This window comes from Myxocyprinus asiaticus, chromosome 11, assembly GCF_019703515.2.
Source record: "Myxocyprinus asiaticus isolate MX2 ecotype Aquarium Trade chromosome 11, UBuf_Myxa_2, whole genome shotgun sequence".
Taxonomy (NCBI): domain Eukaryota; kingdom Metazoa; phylum Chordata; class Actinopteri; order Cypriniformes; family Catostomidae; genus Myxocyprinus; species Myxocyprinus asiaticus.
The window spans coordinates 5,759,778-5,783,316 of NC_059354.1; the positions used below are offsets into that span (position 1 = coordinate 5,759,778).

Here is a 23,539-nt window from a genome sequence, read left to right on the forward strand (position 1 = left end):
AAATACTGTTACCTCTTGGCCTGCACATTTGCTTAAAGAGCAGTAATATATGTTTGCATGCTGTATGTACAGTGGCCATGAAAGTATTTGGACACTAAGACACACTTAGAAATGTATAAATGGCATTGCATTAGCCACAGTATACATATTCATGTGTAGTGAGGGTGTATTTAGTGCTGTTTGCTATTACTATTGATCATACTTGGTCATTTTAACAAACCACTGACCTAAAGGAGCTTCCTCGTGATTTGCATTGGGGTGAAGCTTTTTACCTGGCTGATGATAAAAAAATAAAAAATAAAAACTAGACATCGAAGGGACCCCAGCCATATCGTAAGACCAGTGGCCTGATGTATAAACGTTGCGAACACACAAAATGTACATTGAAATGTGTGTTTACCATTTTCCACGCAGACATAGAAATTTATATATATAATAAACTTGCCGTAAATTTGTGCACACAGGCCGCACACTCTTGACTGTATGTGTGCGCACTTTTACTGGTTGTGCAAATTGGCAACTCCAAATGACCCAAGTAATGAAATGAAAAGAGTGATTATAAATTTTGCTTTTCAATTAATACACCAAATTTAGAATAAAAACAGTTCATCAGATGAAATTTATGTGACCATGGCAACATGTTTTTCTAAATGAAATTATGTGCTTCATTACACGTTTGGCTGCAGTTTCCTAGTGAATTGTCCAGCTGGGGGTGTCAAAAGCGTGTGAAATTATGTTGTAATCAGACAAGATTTTTAAGGTGAATATGAGGTTTTAATGAGTAAAATGTACCTCCCTAACCTAAAACTTTCACCTAAACCTAACCAATAGTGTCCTAAAAGATAAATGAGAGGTGAACAAAGCAGATATATTTATGCTAAGCCAACACACGAACCTAACCGATAGTGCCCTAGAAGTAAAGCACAGTTCCCTATCTGTCACTCACTCGACGTTGTGTCGATGTAGTGACACAAGGGGTCACTCTTGGGAGCCCCAAACACCTCTGATCTTTGAGAAAAGGCCAATGGGAATTGGCAAGTGGAATTTACATGCCACTCCCCCGGACATATGGGTATAAAAGGAGCTGGCTCGCAACCACTCTTTTCTCTTCGGAGCCAAGCAGTTGTGTTTCAGCGAGCTGAATTCCTAGTCGCCCAGTTGCAGGCCGATGCGGAGCTGGCAGCCATGCTTTCCCGGGCGGCTGCGAGCGTCGGGCTGGAGTGGAACCCTTCACTCCCCCCTGAACCCTCGCGGCTTGACGATTGGTTCCTGGGCCCAGAGCGCTGCTCACGGCCGCGCCCCGCCCCGGTCCCTTTCTTCCCGGAGTTGCATGAGGAGCTTACGGGGTCGTGGCGGGCACCTCTCGCTGCCCGGACCCAGTTTCTCAGCTCCACCGCTCTCACTACCCTCAATGGCGGGGCTGCCAGGGGGTACTCGGCAATTCCCCAGGTGGATAAGGCGGTTGCAGTGCACCTGTGCCCACAGAATGCCACGACCTGGCGGAACCGCACGAGACTCCCGTCCAGGGCCTGTAGGTTTACGTCGTCTCTGGTGGCTAAGGTCTACGGTGCCGCTGGACAGGCAGCCTCCGCCCTGCATGCCATGGCTCTCCTGCAATTGCACCAAGCCAAGGCACTAAAAGAACTGCACGAGGGTAGTTCTGACCAGGGATTGATGCAGGAGCTGCGTTCGGCAACCGATCTCGCACTCCAGGTGACGAAGGTCACTGTGCGTTCTCTCAGGCAGGTGAAGTCCACCCTCGTGGTCCAGGAACGTCACTTTTGGCTCAACCTGGTTGAGATGAGGGAGGCTGACAAGGCACGGTTCCTTGATGCCCCAATCTCCCAGGTTGGCCTATTTGGCTACACCGTCGAGGACTTTGCCCAGCAGTTCTCGGCGGTTAAGAAGCAGATGGAGGCTATTCAGCACATCCTGCCACGTCTGCGTGACGCCAAGAACCCAAGGAAGGCTTCGAAGCGCCCCTGAGATGGGCGACCCAGGGACGTGGAGACCCACTGCACTGGAGGTGGTAAGCAGACCACTCCATCCCCCGGTGGAGGGCCGGGAGGAGAGTCTTTTGTTTCCTTTTCTGTTGATTTTGCCGCATGCCCAGAGGGCTGCAGTGTCCATATTGTCAAGAAAAGAGCAGTTTCCTCATTCCCTGGGTCACACATCCATGGGCATCACGCTGATCTGTCACTTCTTGTTCAGCCCTTGGACAGACCTGGCATTTCAGCAGGCAGGGGTTCCCCTAGAGCAGGTCTCATGACAGATGCCTCCAAGTCAGGCTGGGGCACCGTGTGCAACGGGCATGCAGCCGCTGGCTCTTGGATGGGGCCGCAACTGCGTTGGCACATCAACTGCCTCGAGTTGCTGGCAGTGTTGCTCACCCTGTGGAGGCTTCGGTCGTTGATCCAGGGCAAGCATGTGTTGGTCCGGATGGACAGCACGGCGACAGTAGCATACATCAACTGCCAAGGCGGCTTGCTCTGTAATAGCAGGTTACGCTCAGGGGAGAGTGGAAACTCCACCCCCAGGTGGTCCAGCTGATTTGGAGTCGATTCGTTCAAGCGCAGGTAGACCTGTTTGCTTCCCGGGAATCCTCCCACTGCCCGCTCTGGTACGCCCTGACCGAGGCTCCCCTCGGCACAGATACACTGGCACACAGCTGGCCCCAGGGGCTATGCAAGTATGCATTCCCCCCAGTGAGCCTACTTGCACAGACCCTGTGCAAGGTCATGGAGGACGAGGAGTAGGTCATTCTAGTAGCACCCTACTGGCCCACCCAGACTTGGTTCTCGGACCTCGCACTCCTCATGACAGCCCCCCCCACCACCCGGTGAATTCCCCTGAGGAAGGACCTTCTTTCTCAGGGATGGGGCACCATCTGGCAACTGCGACCAGACCTCTGGAACCTCTCTGGAACCTCCACGTCTGGCCCTTGGACAGGACCACCCACGGAGGTTGACACGAGGCTAGGGCTCCCTCTAAGAGGCGCCTGTATGCCTTGAAGTGGCATCTGTTCGCTAAGTGGTGTTCCTCCTGACGTGAAGACCCCCAGAGATGTGCAGTCGGGTCAGTGCTTTCCTTCCTGCAGGAGAGGCTGGAGGGGCGGCTGTCCCCCTCCACCTTGAAGGTGTACATGGCCGCTATAGTGGTGCACTATCACGCAGATGACGGTAAGTCTCTCTGGAAGCACGACCTGACCATCATGTTCCTTAGAGGCGCGAGGAGGCTGAACCCTCCCAGACCGCGCCTCATTCCCTCATGGGATCTCTCTGTGGTCATACGGGGCCTGCAGGGAGCCCCATTTGAGCCCGTGGAGTCAGTTGAGCTAAAGGCACTCTCTTTGAAGACTGCCCTCCTGACTGTGCTCACGTCCAACAAGAGGGTAGGGGACCTGCAGGCGATCTCTGTCAGCGACACGTGCCTGGAGTTCGGTCTGGGATACTCTCACGTGGTCCTGAGGCCCCGACCGGGCTCTGTATCCAAGGTTCCCACGACCCCGTTTCGGGATCAGGTGGTGAACCTGCAAGAGCTTTAGATGCTCTGAGCAGCTCTTTGTCTGCTTTGGAGGACAGTGGAAAGGGAGCACTGTCTCCAAACAGAGGATTGCCCACTGGGTCATTGTCGCCATCGCCTTGGCATATCACGCCCCCCTTGGGGCTACGAGCACACTCTACCAGGAGTGTGGTGGCCTCCTGGGCCCTGACCAATGGCGCCTCTTTAGCAGACATCTGCAGAGCAGCGGGCTGGGCAACACCCAATACCTTCACGAGATTCTACAATCTCCGGGTTGAGCCGGTTTCGTCCCATGTATTGTCAGGTACGAACAGGTAAGTGTCTGGGACAACTGGCCGGGTGTACCGCTTGCACATAATGTCTTCCCCCTCCTGGAGGGGGAGACATGCACTTTTACCCCCCCAGCCATGTTCACGAAGTCGTGGTCCCTGGATGTCCTTCCTCCTTAGCCCTGTGGCAAGCGAGTTGGTGGAGAAACTCGTGCTAATAGGCCCTGTGCTGGGGTAGGTGCTCCACATGCACCGGTTGCCTGTATGTAACCCCGTGTGATGTATCTTCCACAAGACGGTTTCCCCGTTGGTAAACCCGCGTCTTCCTTGGGCAGAGTTCCCTCTGCCACCGGTCGCCATGTTGTAGAGCTCCTCCCTTCTGGGTAGGACCTACCACGGGGACTTCTCCACGTGCGACACTGCTGACAAGCTCGGTAAGACCATGTGACGTATTTCCACACAATTACCTCCCCTTCGGGTAGGGTGTGGTCTCTGCAGTGTCTTCCCCTTGGGAAGGGACACCTCTCCGACACGGACACTTAATGGCCCCCAGCTGAACAAGATTTCCATTCTTTATTGGGGAGAACAAAAAAGTGAAGAGGCCACGGCTGGGGCAGCCTGTCCCCATTTTTGGGCAGTCGACTGGTCCCCGAGGTGCAGGGGACCGTATGCAGCTCATGGGAGCATTGGGGGAGGTTACGTGATGGCCAGGTGCACTTGCTACAAGGCACGCGATGACCTAGCTTCAGGCACTAGCTCTTTGTCTGTGGTAGGCATAGGCGCTGGCTCTGGGAGGAATGAGGCTTCAGGCACTGGCTCTGGGATGGATGAGGCTTCGGGCACTAGCTCTTTGTCTGTGGTAGGCATGGGCACTGGCTCGTGGTCTGTGACAGGCGTGGCGGCCATGAGTGGGGACTCTGGCATGACCGTAACTGTAGAAGGAATGCTGATTTCCTTATCAGCCACTCCCACACTGAAGGTCAAACCACACAGGTGCAGGGCAAAGTCAATATACTCAGCGTCCAACTAATTCTCCCTCCAGGCAGCATGGAGAAAATGCCTGATAAAAGTTCTTGAAGGAATTTGTGGACATATAATAGTAACCCAAGTGCAGTTTATTTACATGATGTCAAAAACTTGAATCCAAAACAAAACAAAAACTGTCAAGAACTAGACTTGATAACAGGCAAAACCGTGAACTAGAAATAACTCCAACATTACACACACAATACCTGACAAAGAACAAAGACAAAAAAGAGGGTTTAAAAACACAGACTTTTAAAAATCAGTAGTTGTGCAACCTCTAGTTTCTATGCAAGTTTAAGATGTGTGTGCATGTGAATGTATGTTCTGATGCCAGATGCTCTTAGGTTGTCCTAGTGTAGATGATTTTCTTTACGTGTTAAAGCACTGGTCCTGTCTCTTTTTGGTCATTTGTAACAATAGTATCTTTTCTGTGTCTGGCCTTGTTGGAGACTATTTGTGCCATCGGTATGAATTGTGTGAAAGAAAATGGGGGGAAAAAAACCCAGAGGTTTTGTAAAAACAACCTTGTTTTTTCCTCCCCTCAACATTGAATTTGAGTCTTGCTGGATTTTTGAGGTAGAGCTCTTGACCACAGTGAAGACTTCAAACTGAAAGCTAGTACACGCAAGAAAACAGCAACTGACATAGAGGAAATACCAGTGCTGCTCTGATTTAATAAAGAATCGGGAGCTAATATTGCTATTTTTGGGCAAATCTGCACTGAAGTGGACCTGTCCCTGAGAGGAAATGTTTGACTAAATCTAAAAGAAGGCACTCTGACAGGCTTGTAGAAAGTACTTTATGGGAAAGTTTCTTTTGTGCTCTTTTTACACTTTCCTAGGAATTTTGGAAGGCCATCTGGAATCAGTCTGTTGTCTACTAGCCATCAAGCCATATTAATTTGTATATTAGATCCGAAATCTGTTGCAGCTTGCAGTGGTTATTAGTTCCTTCTGACTTTTGTTTTATTTAAAGATTATGGGGTGAATTCACTAAACGGTTGCGCCAATTATGTGCACAGTATTTCAGTGCAAAAATCAAACTCACCACATGCAATCAGTGGTGAAATTGTATTGCATCTGAAGTATTTAAATTAAGTCAGTGTCATTCCTTTTGGCCAAACATGCCTCCTTTCTTTGTAAATTAGGCTTATTACTGATTGTGCTTCATTTGCAAAAAAAACTTTTTTTTAAAATGAATTTTAATTAAGAGATGTTTGTGTGCATTTTCTATCAATCAAATCAGCAGTAATTCATCAAATAATGATCAAATGATGAGGAGCGTTATAATATGGCTTATTATATGGCTCTCTGGAATATTCTATTCTGATTGGTCAGTGGCGCCATTCAGCGGTCAGATATTGCTCTGTAATTACCGCACATCCGGGGATTTGGACGTATCAGACTGCTCATCCGGGTTCTGTCTCTCCTGCTTCTCATATTAATGTGCGATCTAATAAAATGATCTAAACACAAATCAATGTTTCATGTGTGTTTTTTGTGTATTTGGTAAGTAGTCTTGTAATAGGCTGAATATTGATGAGTTAGACAGTCATTTTTACAAAGTAAATACCAACAGAACTCCGACGCAAACCGGAGGTTGATTTCAGCTGTTCAGCGATTTCTTTCTTCACACATTATTACACTTATTGCACAAATCAATGTTTCATGCCCATTTATTTGTTTATTTGGCAAGTAGTCTTGTAATGGGCTGAATATTGAGGAGTCAGATGATCATTTTCACAAAATAAACGTTCACATTTTATATTAGGTGGCCTTAACTACTATGTACTAACATTAAATACATACAAGACTATGCATTTACTGTGTAACTACATGTTGTTCTGCAAAATTCCCACATTTACTGCTACTGAGGTTGAGGTACGGGTAGGTTTAGTTGTAAAATTAGGGTTAGGATTATGGGTTAGAGTTAGGTTTTGGAGTAAGGGTTGGGTTAGGGATAAGGTTAAAGTTAACAGTGTAACTACAAATGTAATTAAATACAAGTACTTTAAATGTAATTACAATGCATCACGTACATAGTAAGTACATTGTATCAAATGGTTAAGTACATAGTAATTAAGGCCACCTAATATAAAGTGGGTCCAAATAAACCAACAGAACACCGACGCAAACAGGAGGTTGATTTCAGCTGTTCAGCGATTGCTTCTCAAATTACACAATTTTAACGCAAATCAATATTTTATGTCCATTTATCCATTTATTTGGTTAGTAGCTGTGTAATATGTGGGATAATGTACAGTCAGCCAGTTGTTATCGCAAAATAAACCCCTTCAGGCTGAAACAAGAGTCCTCAACTTCATGTTGGGGTCCTGATCACCCTGTCTGGGTTTATTTTGAGATAACAACCGGCTCATCACATCATCACGCCATTTTACAGATACATCAATGACATAAAGAAATTCAAATTATATTCATCTTTTCTTTGAGACAGCACAAAAAAAGAAAGAAAAGATGACTGAAACAGGCAAATTGTTTGCAATGCAGACACAATGTTTGTCTTGTACTGTGTGAACTTAAAAATAAAATAAAAAATCTTTTAAAACCAAAAATTACCAAAGGATAAACAACCCCCCAAAGTAAAAACTCTTTGGATTTGCACGAATCATACGTGACATTTATTCAAAATGGCAAATTAAGACGAAAGGTGAGCAGTTTCCACCCTTGACTTTGTAACATTGCTCTAAGAATTTGAACTGCCAATTTTAGCATCCTCTCCATCTTGATGGCAAACAGTAGTTATAAACAAATTAATTATCAAACTACCTACTATTACATTTAGGTTGTCACGCGTAGTCAGTGATTGTATTTATTTCAGCTCTAGAGGCTGCTGTTAAACTGTAGAACCCTCTAGCGCTGGAAATGGAGAAATAATAATAAAAAAATAAAAAATAAAAAAACTTTCGCCATATAGATTTTTGCTGATTTTTAAAAATTCACCTATTGGTGCCGATATATCGGTCAACCTCTAGTAAAAATATCTAAACATTCTTAAAACAATGTAAAATTACTTGAGCAATTGTACTTGTTTTCTAAGAATATATCTTTAATAAAGTTAATTTTTTTTTTTTTTTACACATTGGCGTACTGTATTTTACATGTTTTAAGCATAAAACTAACAAAGTTTTGTGAGGCTTATGATTAAAACTAGAAAAAGAAAAAAAAAGAAACTATTTGCTAATTGGTTAAGAAAAATAACATTAATTCCTTAAAACAAAGTTGCATAACACAATTTGACTTCTTAAATCTTGTTTAAAAAAAAAAAAAAAAAAAAACTCCTAACCATTAGTATGAGCAGCAGTAATATTGCAAGCATTAAGAACAACCAGAAAAATACTTAATAGACGTAAAAACTATACAGTAATAGAGAGAGTGAAAATAGATTGTCCTTTTGTGGATTTGTACTGGTTGATAGAACAAGTAGAAAACAAGCTGAGTGAGCCCAATGAAGTGAACCGGAGACAGTCAGAGCTCTACAACATTTCACAAGAACCACAGGATTACAGCTTCAATTGTATTGACTAAAACATTAGAAGGATCAGCTGATTTCATTGTGCTATACATATATGCAACACAAAGACTATGGGATGAATGGGCACCTTGAGACTAACACATCATTTGTAGTGCTTGCCAAGGCAACCGTTACTATTACTATTGTACATACTTTTGCCTTGTGGGTGGAAATGGGGAAAAAAATCCCACTGACTTGCATTGAAGGAGCAATATCTTCAACCTTTTCTCATAGAAACACGTTAAACCAAAATTTTTGCTAAATTATTTTTTGTGGCTAATTGTATGTATTGCAGCAGTTTCCTGGTAAAATAACACAAGGCGCTAAAACAACAATGATTTGTATTCACTTTTAAACACATCACGAGTAAAATGGCAGATTATCAATTCATAAACACGTTTTGCTCTGTTCCTCACACAATGCTATCTTATGACATCTAAACACTTTTACAATAGCTCATAATCAAGGACGGATTATGGTCCTGCGAGGCCTTCGGGGCACCTGCTTCCTGGAGAATATACAATATAATATAATATAATATAATATAATATAATATAATATAATATAATATTCAGGTTGGCTGGGTTCCAGAAAGAACAGTGTAAATATAAAGCTGCAATTTCAGAGACATATTTTAAGTATTTTGGAAGTATTGTAGTATTTACAATATATATATATATATATATATATATATATATATATATATATTATTATTATTTATTATTATTTATGTCATTCTATTGTTCTGTTTTTAAAGCCTTAAAGGGATAGTTCACCCAAGAAATGACAATTCTCTCATCATTTACTCACCCTCATGCCCTCCCGGATGTGTATGACTTTCTTTCTTTAGCAGAACAGAAACAATGATTTTAAAAAGAATATTTCAGCTCTGTTGGCCCATACAATGCAAGTGAACAGTGATCAGACATTTGTAGCTCCAAAAATCACATAAAAGGCAGCATAAAATAATCCATAAAATTCCAGTGTTTAACCCATGTCTTCAGAAGCAATATAATAGTTGTGGGTGGGAAACAGATCATTATTTATATCCTTTTTTACCATAAATCTCCTTTTTTACCATAAATCACTTTCACTTTTTCATTTTTTTCATGTCACATTCTTCTTGCATTTCACATTTATATATATATATATATATATATATATATATATATATATATATATATATATATATATATATATATATATATATACATTGATCTGTTTCTCACCCACTTTAACCACTGGAATCATATGGATTACTTTTATGCTGCCTTTCCATGATTTTTGAAGATTCTAAGTTCTGGTCACCATTCGCTTACACTGTATGAACCTAAATAGCAGAGATATTCTTCTAAAAATCTTCATTTGTGTTCTGCAGAAGAAAGAAAGTCATGCACATCTGGGATGGCATGAGGGTGAGTAAATGATGAGAGAATTTTCATTTTGGGTGAACTATCCCTTTAATATTTTATTTCTACCTTAGCTATCTGTGAAAGTAATAGTCTCAACGGAGAAAATGTAAAGTATAGTTCATTGGAGAAAGTGATTGACAGCTCTCGTTTGCTTGTTTGTTTATTCATCCATCCAATCATTTGAGTGGATGTGGACTGCAAAGAATCTGGCAATCCAACTGAATGTTGGATCAGTTGAAGAGTCAATGGATTTGATTTGAATATTTGAATCAATTCATTTGAGCTTGAAGCAATGAATTTCTGAGCTCCTCAATGCGGTCTTTCCCTTTAAAGGAAATCATGTATACCTATTTTATTACGATTTAAATTTAATTAATTTAATTAATTGTCACACCTTAAGGATGACAATTTGACATTAATCATCATAATTATGAGAAGCCCAAATATAGATATTTAATATATATATATATATATATATATATATATATATATATATATATATATATATATATATATAAATTATATTAGGGCCTCTGATCAGGGTCCCAGGAAGAGATGCTGGCACACATTCAAGCACTATTTGTATTTATATTTAGTATCTATAATATCTAGTGTATATTTTGCATTTGTGGTGCCTTGTTTCTGAGTGTCATGCCACAACAGGCCTCTCAGCCTGAGGCCCCCCGAGACCCAGGTAGTCAGAGGCCACAGGGCACTGGCCCCATTGGCCCGGTTCATAATCCATCCTTGCCCATAATACATTTTAATGTTTGCATTGCATAACCAACTACATTTACAATCTTGCTCAAGTGTGATCAAATTATGTGGTAGATCAACTGATAGTGTTGCACTTGTGATGTAAAGGACAAGGGTACGAGTCCTGAAGAGCAAGCGAGTCGACATGTGAGCCAAAAGTGTCATAGAAGCACCACAAAATGACATGATTGCTTCAGGAATTGTGTTTTTCATCTCACATTTGCTTTAATGACACTATCGTTTAGATTTTGGTTTAAGAATAGGTTTAGGTTATTTAAAACTTGATAGAGCATTAACTTTGAAAAACCTCCTCTGTTTGGGAGAACATTTCACTCGCTTTTAGCGCCACACAGTGAACATTTCACCTCGGAACTGCCACAATATATGTAAGGAACCATATAATATAATTTTGCAAAGACCTTGCCATATTCACGTAAATTGGACCCCCAAATATGATGATCCCTTTTCGAGGGATCCCTACTAAAATATGAAGGCAGCTACACAGTATACAGCATTTTCATGTATAAAGACATTCATACAGTGTGAGATAACACTAGGCATGAAATTATAATGTAAAGGCATCATTTTGTTTGCACAATTACCTGAAAGATAATTCTAGTTTAATTAAATTTGAGTTTATTAGCTTTTATGTTGTCATTGTACTAAGCAAAAACAAACTGATCAAATATTTTGCCAATCTGGGAAATATTTACTTTGTATTAAGTTGACGGCATATGTTGTTTCTACCCACTATTAGAGTCATTTTAAATGTATTAACCTGAAATAGAAACATTTTTTTCACAATACATATCATCCTAAAGCACAGAATTTTGCCTTAGAAACCCTCTGTGAAAACCTCCATAAAAGGATACAGTACAAACTTTTCAAAGTATGTACATTGCAAGATTCGAGAAATGTAGAAATACATTTTGATGCTCAAAAGTATATGCAGATTTGTTTGTATTTCTTACTAATAAAAACAATGGGTGTCAATAGAATAAAATGGCAATTAATCTCATAAATTTCGACCAGTCTTTAGAAAGCAGAATAAAATGGTAATAATGTCATTTCTTGACTTTTTTTTTTTTTTTTACACCTTTTTTTATTTATTTATTTACACTATCTGACATAAAAATTCTCTAGTTCATCACACGCCACAAATCGCACATTAAACTCTCTCAAAACCAGGAAATTCACCATCTCAGTCTGTAAGCAGGTCAGTGGTGTTAGTAAGTTACTGAGTAGCTAGTAATGAAGGCTGTTCCTGATTCTGTTCACTGGGTTTTAGTCACGTCCAGAATGTTGTGTGTGTTTGTCGAAGCTCAGGCTAAACTTCACATTTTAGTTAAAGAACAGCCAACAGTTTCCTGTGATCACACACAAGAATGCCTGTGACAGCAGAACAATATATCTCACACACTCTTTTGCATGCTTGCTAATTACTACTGATTGGTTTGTTTGTTTGCGTGTATGTGGTTCGTGCAGTGGGAAAGAATTAGTTAGAACATAAGCCTAAGTCTGATGTGTACTGTATATACAGCATATATATATATATATATATATATATGTGTGTGTGTGTGTGTGTGTGTGTGTGTGTGTGTGTTTTATGTAAACAATTTTCACAGAATAAATGGGTGTTTCTTTTTTTTTTTTTTAGCATTGTTGATTTATAGAAAGTAAATTCTCATTAAAATATTTTCACAGTCTGACAAATTTTGACAATTTGTCTACTGACAATGTCCAACAGTGTATATATATGCATCACAGGAGATTTGTCTTTTTTTTTTTTTTTTTTTTTTCAGAAAGTCGTGTAAATTCCCAGCACAGTGTCATTTCCAGCACATCTCAAATTCTGTATTGAGTTTAATAGAATTCTGTGCTGGAAATGACGCTGATAGAAATGAAAGTTTTGAAATAAAACAGCAGACTCCTTTGTATTGCTAAGGCTAATTTCATAGCTTACATTTTATGTATCATAAATGCACACAATTTAATAATATTTCCACACTTTTTGTGTAATTTGGCAAAATGACAGCTTGATTGGAAATGACGCCCCATCAAAATATTCTGCTCAAGTGAGATTTCCCTTGATTTTTCTTTGTTTTCTTCAAACATCACTCTTTCATCTTTCATCTCAAGTATGCTCTTCACTGACACTTTTGTCCATTTGGTTAACAAGTACACTAACTTTTGAAAAGAAAAAGAATAAATGTTTTGGGGGCAAAATTGTTTGGTGTGGTGGAAATGACACCACAACTGTGGGACAGTCGTAATTTTTTTAATTGATAGAAATCATTTTCTCACAATACATATTGAAATGGTTCATTTTTAATTATTTTGTTTAGATTATCAGAATTTAAAAAAGAAAACATTTGTATTTTTATAGTGGATTTTCATTGCTTAATATTGAAAGTCTGTGACTGGGACAAGGATAAAACAGTAAATTCTACACATTAAAGGCATTTAAAAAGTAGCAAAAGTAAATGACGAAAGCCTGTTTTACAGGTGCATCTCAATAAATTAGAATGTCGTGGAAAAGTTCATTTATTTCAGTAATTCAACTCAAATTGTGAAACTCGTGTATTAAATAAATTCAATGCACACAGACTGAAGTAGTTTAAGTCTCTGGTTCTTTTAATTGTGATGATTTTGGCTCACATTTAACAAAAACCCACCAATTCACTATCTCAAAAAATTAGAATATGGTGACATGCCAATCAGCTAATCAACTCAAAACACCTGCAAAGGTTTCCTGAGCCTTCAAAATGGTCTCTCAGTTTGGTTCACTAGGCTACACAATCATGGGGAAGACTGCTGATCTGACAGTTGTCCAGAAGACAATCATTGACACCCTTCACAAGGAGGGTAAGCCACAAACATTCATTGCCAAAGAAGCTGGCTGTTCACAGAGTGCTATATCCAAGCATGTTAACAGAAAGTTGAGTGGAAGGAAAAAGTGTGGAAGAAAAAGATGCACAACCAACCGAGAGAACCGCAGCCTTATGATTGTCCAGCAAAATCGATTCAAGAATTTGAGTGAACTTCACAAGGAATGGACTGAGGCTGGGGTCAAGGCATCAAGAGCCACCACACACAGACATGTCAAGGAATTTGGCTACAGTTGTCGTATTCCTCTTGTTAAGCCACTCCTGAACCACAGACAACATCAGAGGCATCTTACCTGGGCTAAGGAGAAGAAGAACTGGACTGTTGCCCAGTGTTCCAAAGTCCTCTTTTCAGATGAGAGCAAGTTTTGTATTTCATTTGGAAACCAAGGTCCTAGAGTCTGGAGGAAGGGTGGAGAAGCTCATAGCCCAAGTTGCTTGAAGTCCAGTGTTAAGTTTCCACAGTCTGTGATGATCTGGGGTGCAATGTCATCTGCTGGTGTTGGTCCATTGTGTTTTTTGAAAACCAAAGTCACTGCACCCGTTTACCAAGAAATTTTGGAGCACTTCAGGCTTCATTCTGCTGACCAGCTTTTTAAAGATGCTGATTTCATTTTCCAGCAGGATTTGGCACCTGCCCACACTGCCAAAAGCACCAAAAGTTGGTTAAATGACCATGGTGTTGGTGTGCTTGACTGGCCAGCAAACTCACCAGACCTGAACCCCATAGAGAATCTATGGGGTATTGTCAAGAGGAAAATGAGAAACAAGAGACCAAAAAATGCAGATGAGCTGAAGACCACTGTCAAAGAAACCTGGGCTTCCATACCACCTCAGCAGTGCCACACCATGCCACGCCGAATTGAGGCAGTAATTAAAGCAAAAGGAGCCCCTACCAAGTATTGAGTACATATACAGTAAATGAACATACTTTCCAGAAGGCCAACAATTCACTAAAAATGTTTTTTTATTGGTCTTATAATGTATTCTAATTTTTTGAGATAGTGAATTGGTGGGTTTTTGTTAAATGTGAGCCAAAATCATCACAATTAAAAGAACCAAAGACTTAAACTACTTCAGTCTGTGTGCATTGAATTTATTTAATACACAAGTTTCACAATTTGAGTTGAATTACTGAAATAAATGAACTTTTCCACGACATTCTAATTTATTGAGATGCACCTGTATATTACAAAAAGAAAAAGTTGACACCTCAAAATCAACCCCTGGGACATGAAATTAAAAGTTGAAGAAAAACCCAAATATTGGACTGGTTTGTTTATTTCACTCTGTGGTAAGACCATCTTTAAATAATTCATATTTTATGCTGAATTTTGACAGTTTATTAAGATTGAGAATCTGGAAACAAGGGTAAAACAACCAAATCTACATAAACGGCATTTGAAAAGTGCCAAATATAAATGATGGCATTATAAAAAGTTCCCAAGATGGTTTTAATATGACCTTAAAAAAAAAAAAAAAAAAAAAGAAAACCTGTTTGGATAACAATCTATTTTTCTTCTATTTGAAGAAACACATTTTATTTTATTTTTTTTTTTTTTTTAATTATTATTATTATTTTTGTGTGTGTGTGTGTGTGTGTGTGTGTGTGTGTGGTTTTCTGTTTGTGAATGTATAATACAGTCTTTGTGTATATGTGATGTGTCAGGTTCGTGGTCTTCCAGAGCCGCAGGTGTGCTGGTTTAGGAATGGGAAGCTCTTGACAGCTGGAGATCACTACTCCATGGAACAAAGTGCTCGAGGAACCTTCAGTTTGCTGGTCTGTGAGGTCCAGAATGAAGACGGAGGATGTTACTCCTGTGAGGCGGTCAATGATGCTGGCAGATGCCAGGTTACTGTGGAGATCATTGTGGAAGGTACAGCATCACCTTGATGGACCTGAGACTCAGAGCTTGAGAGGGTGTCAGATGTTAGGGTGATGGGGTGATGTCACAAAAAAAGATTTGTTTTTGGAATGCAATTGTTGTGCACCAGTTTCAATGGTGATACGTCATCAACAATTACATAATAGACTAAATTAATGTGAAATATGATCCCACATACTACAATTTTTGTGATTTTTATCTAAAATATGAGACATGGTCATAACAGAATTAAAGCAGGACCTGATGACAAGATCTATGTTTATCTTTCATAAACCTGTTGCCTTGATAGGTGACCTAAAACCACATAAGAGTGTGATTTACTAATTATTTAAGACATTATGCCCATAACATTGTATAGAAAGAAATGTAATAATATGGTTTGTGATAATGTTATATTGTTTAGCATATCAGTAGAACTGTATGAATCTTATAAATCTGTTTTAAAATACTCAAAGCGGAATTTCAACAATATAACACAAACTACTAGATGCTTCCTCAATGCCAGCTGTCATCTCGTCTTTGAGGTTTGCCAGTTAACTTGCGCACTCAACATTTTAATAACTGGGTTATGTACATGGGACATTGATAAATAAGGTTGTCCTAGGTCATAAAAAGGAGAAAAATAAACAATCTAGTTTAAAACACGTCAAGTTTGCCAAAAATGTTTATATGTTTTGTCCATGGTTTTATAAAAAAAATCATATATATATATATATATATATATATATATATATATAATGTATGTATTGACTTAAAAATTGTATTTTACTGTAATATATACTGTATATAATTCACGGGGTTCCTTCATTTTATGTGAACAAAATGTGCCTTTTAAAAAAAATTAAAAATATCTGACAAAATATTGTCAAAATAAATGAAAAAATATATTTTTTTTGAAACCTCATACACATTCACTTAGGTCTGATGAGTCCTCTCGGTTTTATGATTTTATTTATTTATTTATTTTTTTTTTTAGATTTTCTGGATACACCACCTAACTTTGATTTGGTGGACACAACTTTTCAAAAATTAATGATATTAAAAAACAATATTGTTTCACTATTTATTTATTTATTTATTTATTTTTTATTTGTATTTATTTAGAAATAAAACAGTATTTATTTTTGTACTTTATCTGTTACACCACATAGCCATTTTTTACTTTAAGCCTCATAAATACAGTATATAAATTACATTGAACATGTTCATCATATTAGAGGTGTATTCAGAACCTTTATACTTGTACTGTGATTTATCATTACCACACTGCATATTTCAGCTTTAATGCTGTTTACAAGTGCAGTTAACATTAGTTTAAACCTCTTAAACTTTGCAGAGCCGTCACCATGGGGAGGTACAATGGTAAGCCATTTTATCACTCAAAACATGTGGTATCATTTGAAAGCTTAGAATCTGAACTTTTCAGAGAACCCCTTTTGCATTTAGTTATATAAAATAATAAAATAAGGGCTGAAAACATTTGTGTCGCAAATTGTTCCCACCTAGAGGTTACGTTGTAGAAATGTTTAAATGCATATAAAAGTCCTTCACATAGCACTTAAATAGACAAGTCATATACAAAATGAAAGCTCACATTCTCAGGAAGGTGACTGTACAGTTTATTTTGTTGCCATAAAAGTGAAATTTTATTTCGGTAAGGCATAAAATGCAAATATCTCTTTTCTGTGCGGACCACTGAAGCCCCAAATAGCCTCAAACTTTATATAAAATCTTACCTTGGGTTGTTAACTTTAAAATGAGTTAAAGAAATTACTTGTTTACTTGTTTGTTAGCTTGCTTGGGTGAATAATCCAATGTTTAGAACAAAATAGTCCGGTAGAAAAAAATAGCAACATATCATCAGCAAAATAGGTTCCCATCTATAGAAGATGAAATGTTACACATCACTGCAAAGCTGTGATTCTCTGCTTTCCAAAGACACCTAGATTGGGCATCTAGACAATTAAGAAACCAAGATATTCAACAAAGCAGTGTGGAAAACACTTGTTGTCTATGGGTTTGGGCTAAAATTTGTTAGTGCACCACCTACATTTCAGATCAGTATAATGTGATGGAAGGTGATAGAGGAAAAATTATTTTTTTTAGTACTTGCTGTCATCCAGTGGAATATAATAATATTTTTGCTTGAAAACAGAGGACACAGGACTGAAATGGCATGATTTTAAACTTTAGACATAAATTATTATTATTTTTTAAATTGTTTATCATAAAATTGTTAACATTTACAATGTTATTTATTAATTATTGTAATCATTTCTTAAAATATAGGGACCGATTTTATAGAATTATTCCACTCCCAGGTAGCAAATACACTTGGGCCAGTTCCGTTTAGAATCTTACCTGCCGGAGCCTATCCCTTAAGTAATCTCTAATTTGAGTAATAATTAAATCAACTCACTGAATTGAGTTATCTAATAAAGTACATATTATGACTTCAGAAGTATTTAATTAAACTTAAATGATAAACTTAAAAGATGTAGTAGGTCTAAACGAAATCTATATGTTTCAAACAATACAGTTTGGTAAAAGGCAAAGCAGCTATTGTCTTTTGCATTAATTAAACTCATTTAATACTGAGCAAACTTAAACATATTTAAATAATATAAACCATTTGTTTGAATTAAAATGATCAGGAATCTTTTTTAAAGTAAATTACTATGCACTGGCCTATGCTCATGTTCTCCTTCCTTCTTACCTTATTGGGAGCTTTTCATGGTCATTGTGCAACATGTCTTTCCACATCTTCATCCCGTGAATTCTTTGTTTGTGTGTTTTTATTTAACGTACCTGTAAAGAGTAAATGATAAAGTACAAAAAAATATTAATAAAAGCAACATAGTCTAACTGTATTCTGACTTAATGAAATCAAATATATTTAAAGGTAGGCCCATTTTTCATGTGTTGCCAACACCTCCATGTTGTTTGATAGACTATTTACATTGCAGAGTCCAATTATTTAACAATAAGTGGCTGTATCTAGCATAAATAATGTTGAAATATGTGTAACATCAAGTAAAACTAGTACAGTATATACACTTTTTCCCTTGATCATCATGGTTCAGAAACAATAATAGCGAAACAACTGTAACACTTTACAATAAGGCTCCATTTGTTAACATTATTTAACAACATTAGTTAACATGAACTAACAATGAACAATATATATTTACAGCATTTATTCATCTTAGTTACTGTTAATTAAAACATATACTAATACATTTGTCAACATTAGTTAATGCACTATGAACTAACATGAACTAACAATTAACAATTGTATTTTTATTAACTAATTTCACAAATATGAATAAATGCTGTAAAAATATGTTGTTAATTGTTAGTTCATTTTAACTAATGTTGTTAACTAATGTTAACAAATGAAACCTTATTGTAAAGTGTTACAAAACAATAAAACAAGACTTGTTTTATCAGCAAAAAAACACATTCAACATACACTGGCAGCCAAAAATTTGGAATAATGTACAGATTTTGCTCTTATAGAATGAAATTGGTACTTTTATACACCAAAGTGGCATTCAGCTGATCATAATGTATAGTCAGGACATTATTAACATGATACATTACTATTACAATTTGAAAAAAAATGTTCAGAACTTCAAACTACTTCAAAGAGTTCTCATCAAAAAAAATCCTCCATGTGCAGCAACGACGGCTTTGCAGATCCTTGACATTCTAGCTGTCAGTTTGTCCAGACACACCAGGTGACATTTCACCCCACACTTCCTGTAGCGCTTGCCATAGATGTGTCTGTCTTGTCGGGCACTTCTCACACACCTTACAGTCTAGCTGATCCCACAAAAGCTCAATGGGGTTAAGATCCATAACACTCTTTTCCAATTATCTATTGCCCAATGTCTGTGTTTCTTTGCCCACTCTAACCTTTTCTTTCTTTTTTTTTTTTTTTTTTTTTTTTTTTTCCTGTTTCAAAAGTGTTTTTTTCTTTGCAGTTCTTCCCATAAGGCCTGCACACCTGAGTCTTCTCTTTACTGTTGTACATGAAACTGGTGTTGAGCGGGTAGAATTCAATGAAGCTGTCAGCTGAGGACATGTGAGGTGTCTATTTCTCAAACTAGAGACTCTGATGTACTTATCCTCTTGTTTAGTTGTACATCTGGCCTTCCACATCTCTTTCTGTCCTTGTTAGAGCCAGTTGCCCTGTGTCTTTGAAGACTGTAGTGTACACCTTTATATGAAATCTCCACTTTGGTGAATTAAAGTAACAATTTCCTTCCGAAACAGCAAAATCTGTACATTATTCCAAACTTTTGGCCGCCAGTGTATATCCAAGTAAACATTTATCCGTTCTCAGTCCATTCTTTCACCACTGCCTCTTACCTTCCTCCCTACTTGTTCTTCTCTGAGCAATTTGGAACTTTGTATTGCAGCTCATGTTATTGCATTAGGATGAATTGATGTTGCTTTATTCCTCATTTATAAGTCACTTTGGATAAAAATGTCTGTTAAATGAATAAATGTAAAAGTAAAAATGTAAGTAAACTGGCATTACACTAACTGCAGTCTCATATACTACACAAACATGTAAATGTATAGTGCGTTAACTTACAGAGTACAAAAATCTTCGGGGCAGTTCATTTTTAGACAAGGAGCAGCAAAAACCTCCCCATGATCCAATACACAGCCTCCTCTTCTGAGATTCCCCCCGTTATTCCATATTATACTTCCTGAAACAAAAACATGGGATAAAACATGGTAAAATCATGCTGACATTTACTGCCTCTAAGTTTCTAGTTCAGTCTAGACCGAGGATGAAATTCAGTCTTATTTCTTCAGGGTTTTGAGAAAAGCAGTGTTTCACAGGTATCTGAAGATTAACGTCTGCCATTTCTTCAGTATCTTCAGCGACGATTCCTTCAGAATCAGAATCAGAATGAGCTTTATTGCCAAGTATGCTTACACATACAAGGAATTTGTCTTGGTGACAGGAGCTTCCAGTACACAACACTACAAAAAACAGCAACAAGACTTTTAAAAAATAATTAAAATTGAATAGAAAATAGATAAATATTGAAAAGAAAAAAGTATATATAGAATAATATAGACAATATATATATATATATATATATATATATATATATATATTATATACACACACACACACACCATACATACACATAGTGGGGAGAGCACACATCCCTGGTGGGCACCAGTGCTGATTGTACAGGTGCTGGAAGTGAGTTTCCCATGTCTCACAAACTGCTGCCTGTCTGTCAGAAAGCTGGTAATCCACTGACAGATAGACATGGGAACAGAGAGTTGGTGTAATTTAGTCTGGAGAATAGCTGGGATGATGGTGTTGAAAGTGAACTGAAGTCCACAAAAAGGATCCTTGCATATGTCTCTGGTCTGTCCAGATGTTGCAGGATATGATGCAATTCCATGTTGACTGCATCATCCACAGACCTGTTTGCTCGATAAGCAAATTGAAGGGGATCTAGAAAAGGTCCAGTGATGTCCTTCAGGTGGGCCAACACCAGTCTCTCAAATGACTTCATGACCACAAACATCAGGGCGACAGTTCTGTAGTCATTAAGTCCTGTGATTTTTGGTTTCTTTGGTATGGGTATGATAGTGGAATGTTTGAAGCAGCATGGGACTGCTCCAGTGATCTATTGAAGATCTGTGTGAAGATGGGGTCCAGCTGGTTAACACAGGATCTAAGACATGCAGGTGAAATGCCATCTGGGCCCTGTGCTTTCCTTATCCTTTGTTTTCGAAAGACGCGGCTCACATCATCTTCACAAATCTTAAGTGCAGGTTGAGTAGCAGAAGGGGGGAGGAGGGGGGTTGCAGGAGGTGTTGGTGTTTGTGTGAAGTGAAGGTCAGAGTGGGTGTGGGGTGTGAGATTGGACCTTTCAAATCTACAGTAAAACACATTCAGGTCGTTAGCCAGTTGTTGGTCCACCACAGGGTTGGGGGTAGGAGTCCTGTAATTCATAAGTTTTCATGCCACTCCACACTGATGCAGGGTCGTTAGCTGAAAACTTGTTTTTCAGCTTCTCAGAGTATCTTCTTTTAGCCACTCTGATTCCCTTATTCAGTGTGTTCCTGGCCTGATTGTACAAGACTTTATCCCCAACTCTGTAAGCATCCTCTTTGGCCTGACGAAGCTGCCTGAGTTCCACTGTAAACCATGGTTTGTCATTGTTAAATGTTAAATAAGTCCTAGTAGGAATGTACATATCCTCACAGAAACTGATATATGATGTAACAGTATCTGTGAGCTCGTCAAGGTCTGTGGCTGCAGCCTCAAAGATACTCCAATCCGTGCAGTCAAAGCAGGCTTGTAGTTCTAGCTCTGCTTCGTTGGTCTCCTTACAGTCCTTACTACAGGCTTAGCAGATTTTAATTTCTGTCTGTAGGTTGGAAGAAGATGAACCAGACAGTGATCAGATAGTCCCAAAGCTGCTCAAGGGACAGAGCGATATGCATCCTTTATTGTTGTGAAGCAGTGATCCAGTATATTTCTGTCTCAGGTTGGGCATGTTATGTGCTGTTTGTATTTGGGCAGTTCACGTGTGAGGTTTGCTATGTTAAAATCCCCAAGAATAATAATAACTGAGTCTGGGTATTGTTGTTCTGTGTCTGTGATTTGATCTGCCAGCTGTTGCAGCGCGGCATTCAAACATGCGTTTGGTGCGATATATACACTCACCAGAATAAACGAGGACAACTCCTGTGGTGAGTAGAAAGGCTTACAGTTAATAAAGAGCACTTCCAAATTAGGACAGCACATCTTCTTTAACGTTGTTACATCTGTACACCAACTTTCATTGATGTAAAAGCATGTTCCACCGCCTCTCGTTTTCCCCGTTAACTCTGCGATGCAATACACTCTGAACAGCTGAAAGCCCGGCAGATGTAACGTGCTGTCTGGAATGGCTTCACTCAGCCAGGTTTCTGTGAAGCACAAGGCAGCAGAGGTTGAAAAGTCCTTGTTTGTGCAGGTGAGGAAATGTAGTTCGTCCGTTTTGTTAGGGAAAGAGCGGAGATTCGCTAGATGAATGCTCGGCAGCATTGTTCTAAAGCCCCGCCGACGGAGTTTGACCAGCGCACCTGCTCATCTCCCTTGCCTGCGTCTCATAGCGCATTTAAACAACACAGCCACGCCTCTGACTGAAATGTCAAAAAAACGTCCGAATATTCAAATTCAAAAAAATGTGTTTGGTATATGCTTTCGAATGTTCAGCTGTTCGTCTCTGGTAAAACTGACTGGAAAAAGATTACTAAACACAGGACAAACACAACAAAACAATAGAAGCGCTCCACACCGAGGTGGCCATCCGCGTCGCCATCATGATGTAATATCTTGATTATTGGATATAAAAACAAGCACACAACATCTACCATGACATGAGCCTGTTGTCTTTATCAGTTTGTAGCATGTTAAGAGAAATAGTAGCAGTAATTGTGTCTCTACATGTAGTGAAAATCAACAGAATAAAATGACAAAATGTGATACTGATACACTGTAAAAAAAATCCTGTTGTTTTTACAAAAAAACAAAAAACAAAAAACTGCCAGCTGTGGTTGCCAGAAAAAATAAATAAATAAATAAATAAAGTAAAAAATACAGTACAAATGTAAACTTTACTGAATAACCTGTCAATTTTACAGTTTAAAACTGTTGTAATTTACATGACTACACTGGCAATGTAAAAAAAAAAAAAAAAAATACAGTGAAAAAACATTATAAACTTGATATTAACCTTCTGAAACTGTAAAAACCTGCTTTTTACTTTATAAGGTATTGTTAATCACTGTAAAAGTTACAGAAGAGCACATGATGACATGAAGTGTATCAATAGTGTCTCTTCCAGGAGCAATGACCAATAAACATGAAGAGACAGTGCTCAGTGTCACTCACACAAACACTAAACACCATCAGGGTAACACATGTGAAATTTAAATAATGCAGTAAACATTAACTAAACTACATCAAATATAAAACAGAACATCCCAATGTATGTAACTGATATTAAAAATAAGAGGAAACATAACTATTCCCATAAAATGTAATGAAATATGTGGGAACACCAGATTATTGTTTTTTACTGTAATTTTAGCAATAATTTACTGAAAAAAGTGCATGTACTCTCTTGTTAAACATAATGTAAATTTTTACCATTAATTATACAGGAAAATCATACCTTTTACATCTAAAAAATGTCATTTTTACAACATTTTATTGTAAA

The 23,539-nt window shown here is 38.5% G+C and overlaps 1 protein-coding gene and 1 long non-coding RNA gene across 6 annotated transcripts in view; one reads left to right on the top strand and one right to left on the bottom strand.

Moving 5' to 3' along the window:
- LOC127448055 (myosin light chain kinase, smooth muscle-like) overlaps window positions 1-23,539 on the top strand; it is a 157,581-nt gene that overhangs the window by 49,744 nt on the left and 84,298 nt on the right. For 3 of the 5 annotated variants that reach the window (XM_051710312.1, XM_051710313.1, XM_051710314.1), the window contains one exon: window positions 15,071-15,278. The exons of 1 other annotated variant lie outside the window; for it this stretch is intronic. In XM_051710312.1, coding sequence (XP_051566272.1) covers window positions 15,071-15,278 — 208 coding nt within the window. Of the gene's footprint in view, window positions 1-15,070; window positions 15,279-23,539 lie in introns of those variants that run through there. One more of the 5 variants, XM_051710317.1, reaches the window with a different exon arrangement.
- LOC127448082 (uncharacterized) lies at window positions 15,169-20,441 on the bottom strand. The gene is made up of 4 exons (XR_007898452.1): window positions 19,891-20,441; window positions 19,662-19,783; window positions 18,004-18,095; window positions 15,169-15,313 (listed from the first exon to the last, which is right to left on the bottom strand). It is a non-coding gene; the product is annotated as an uncharacterized LOC127448082 (long non-coding RNA).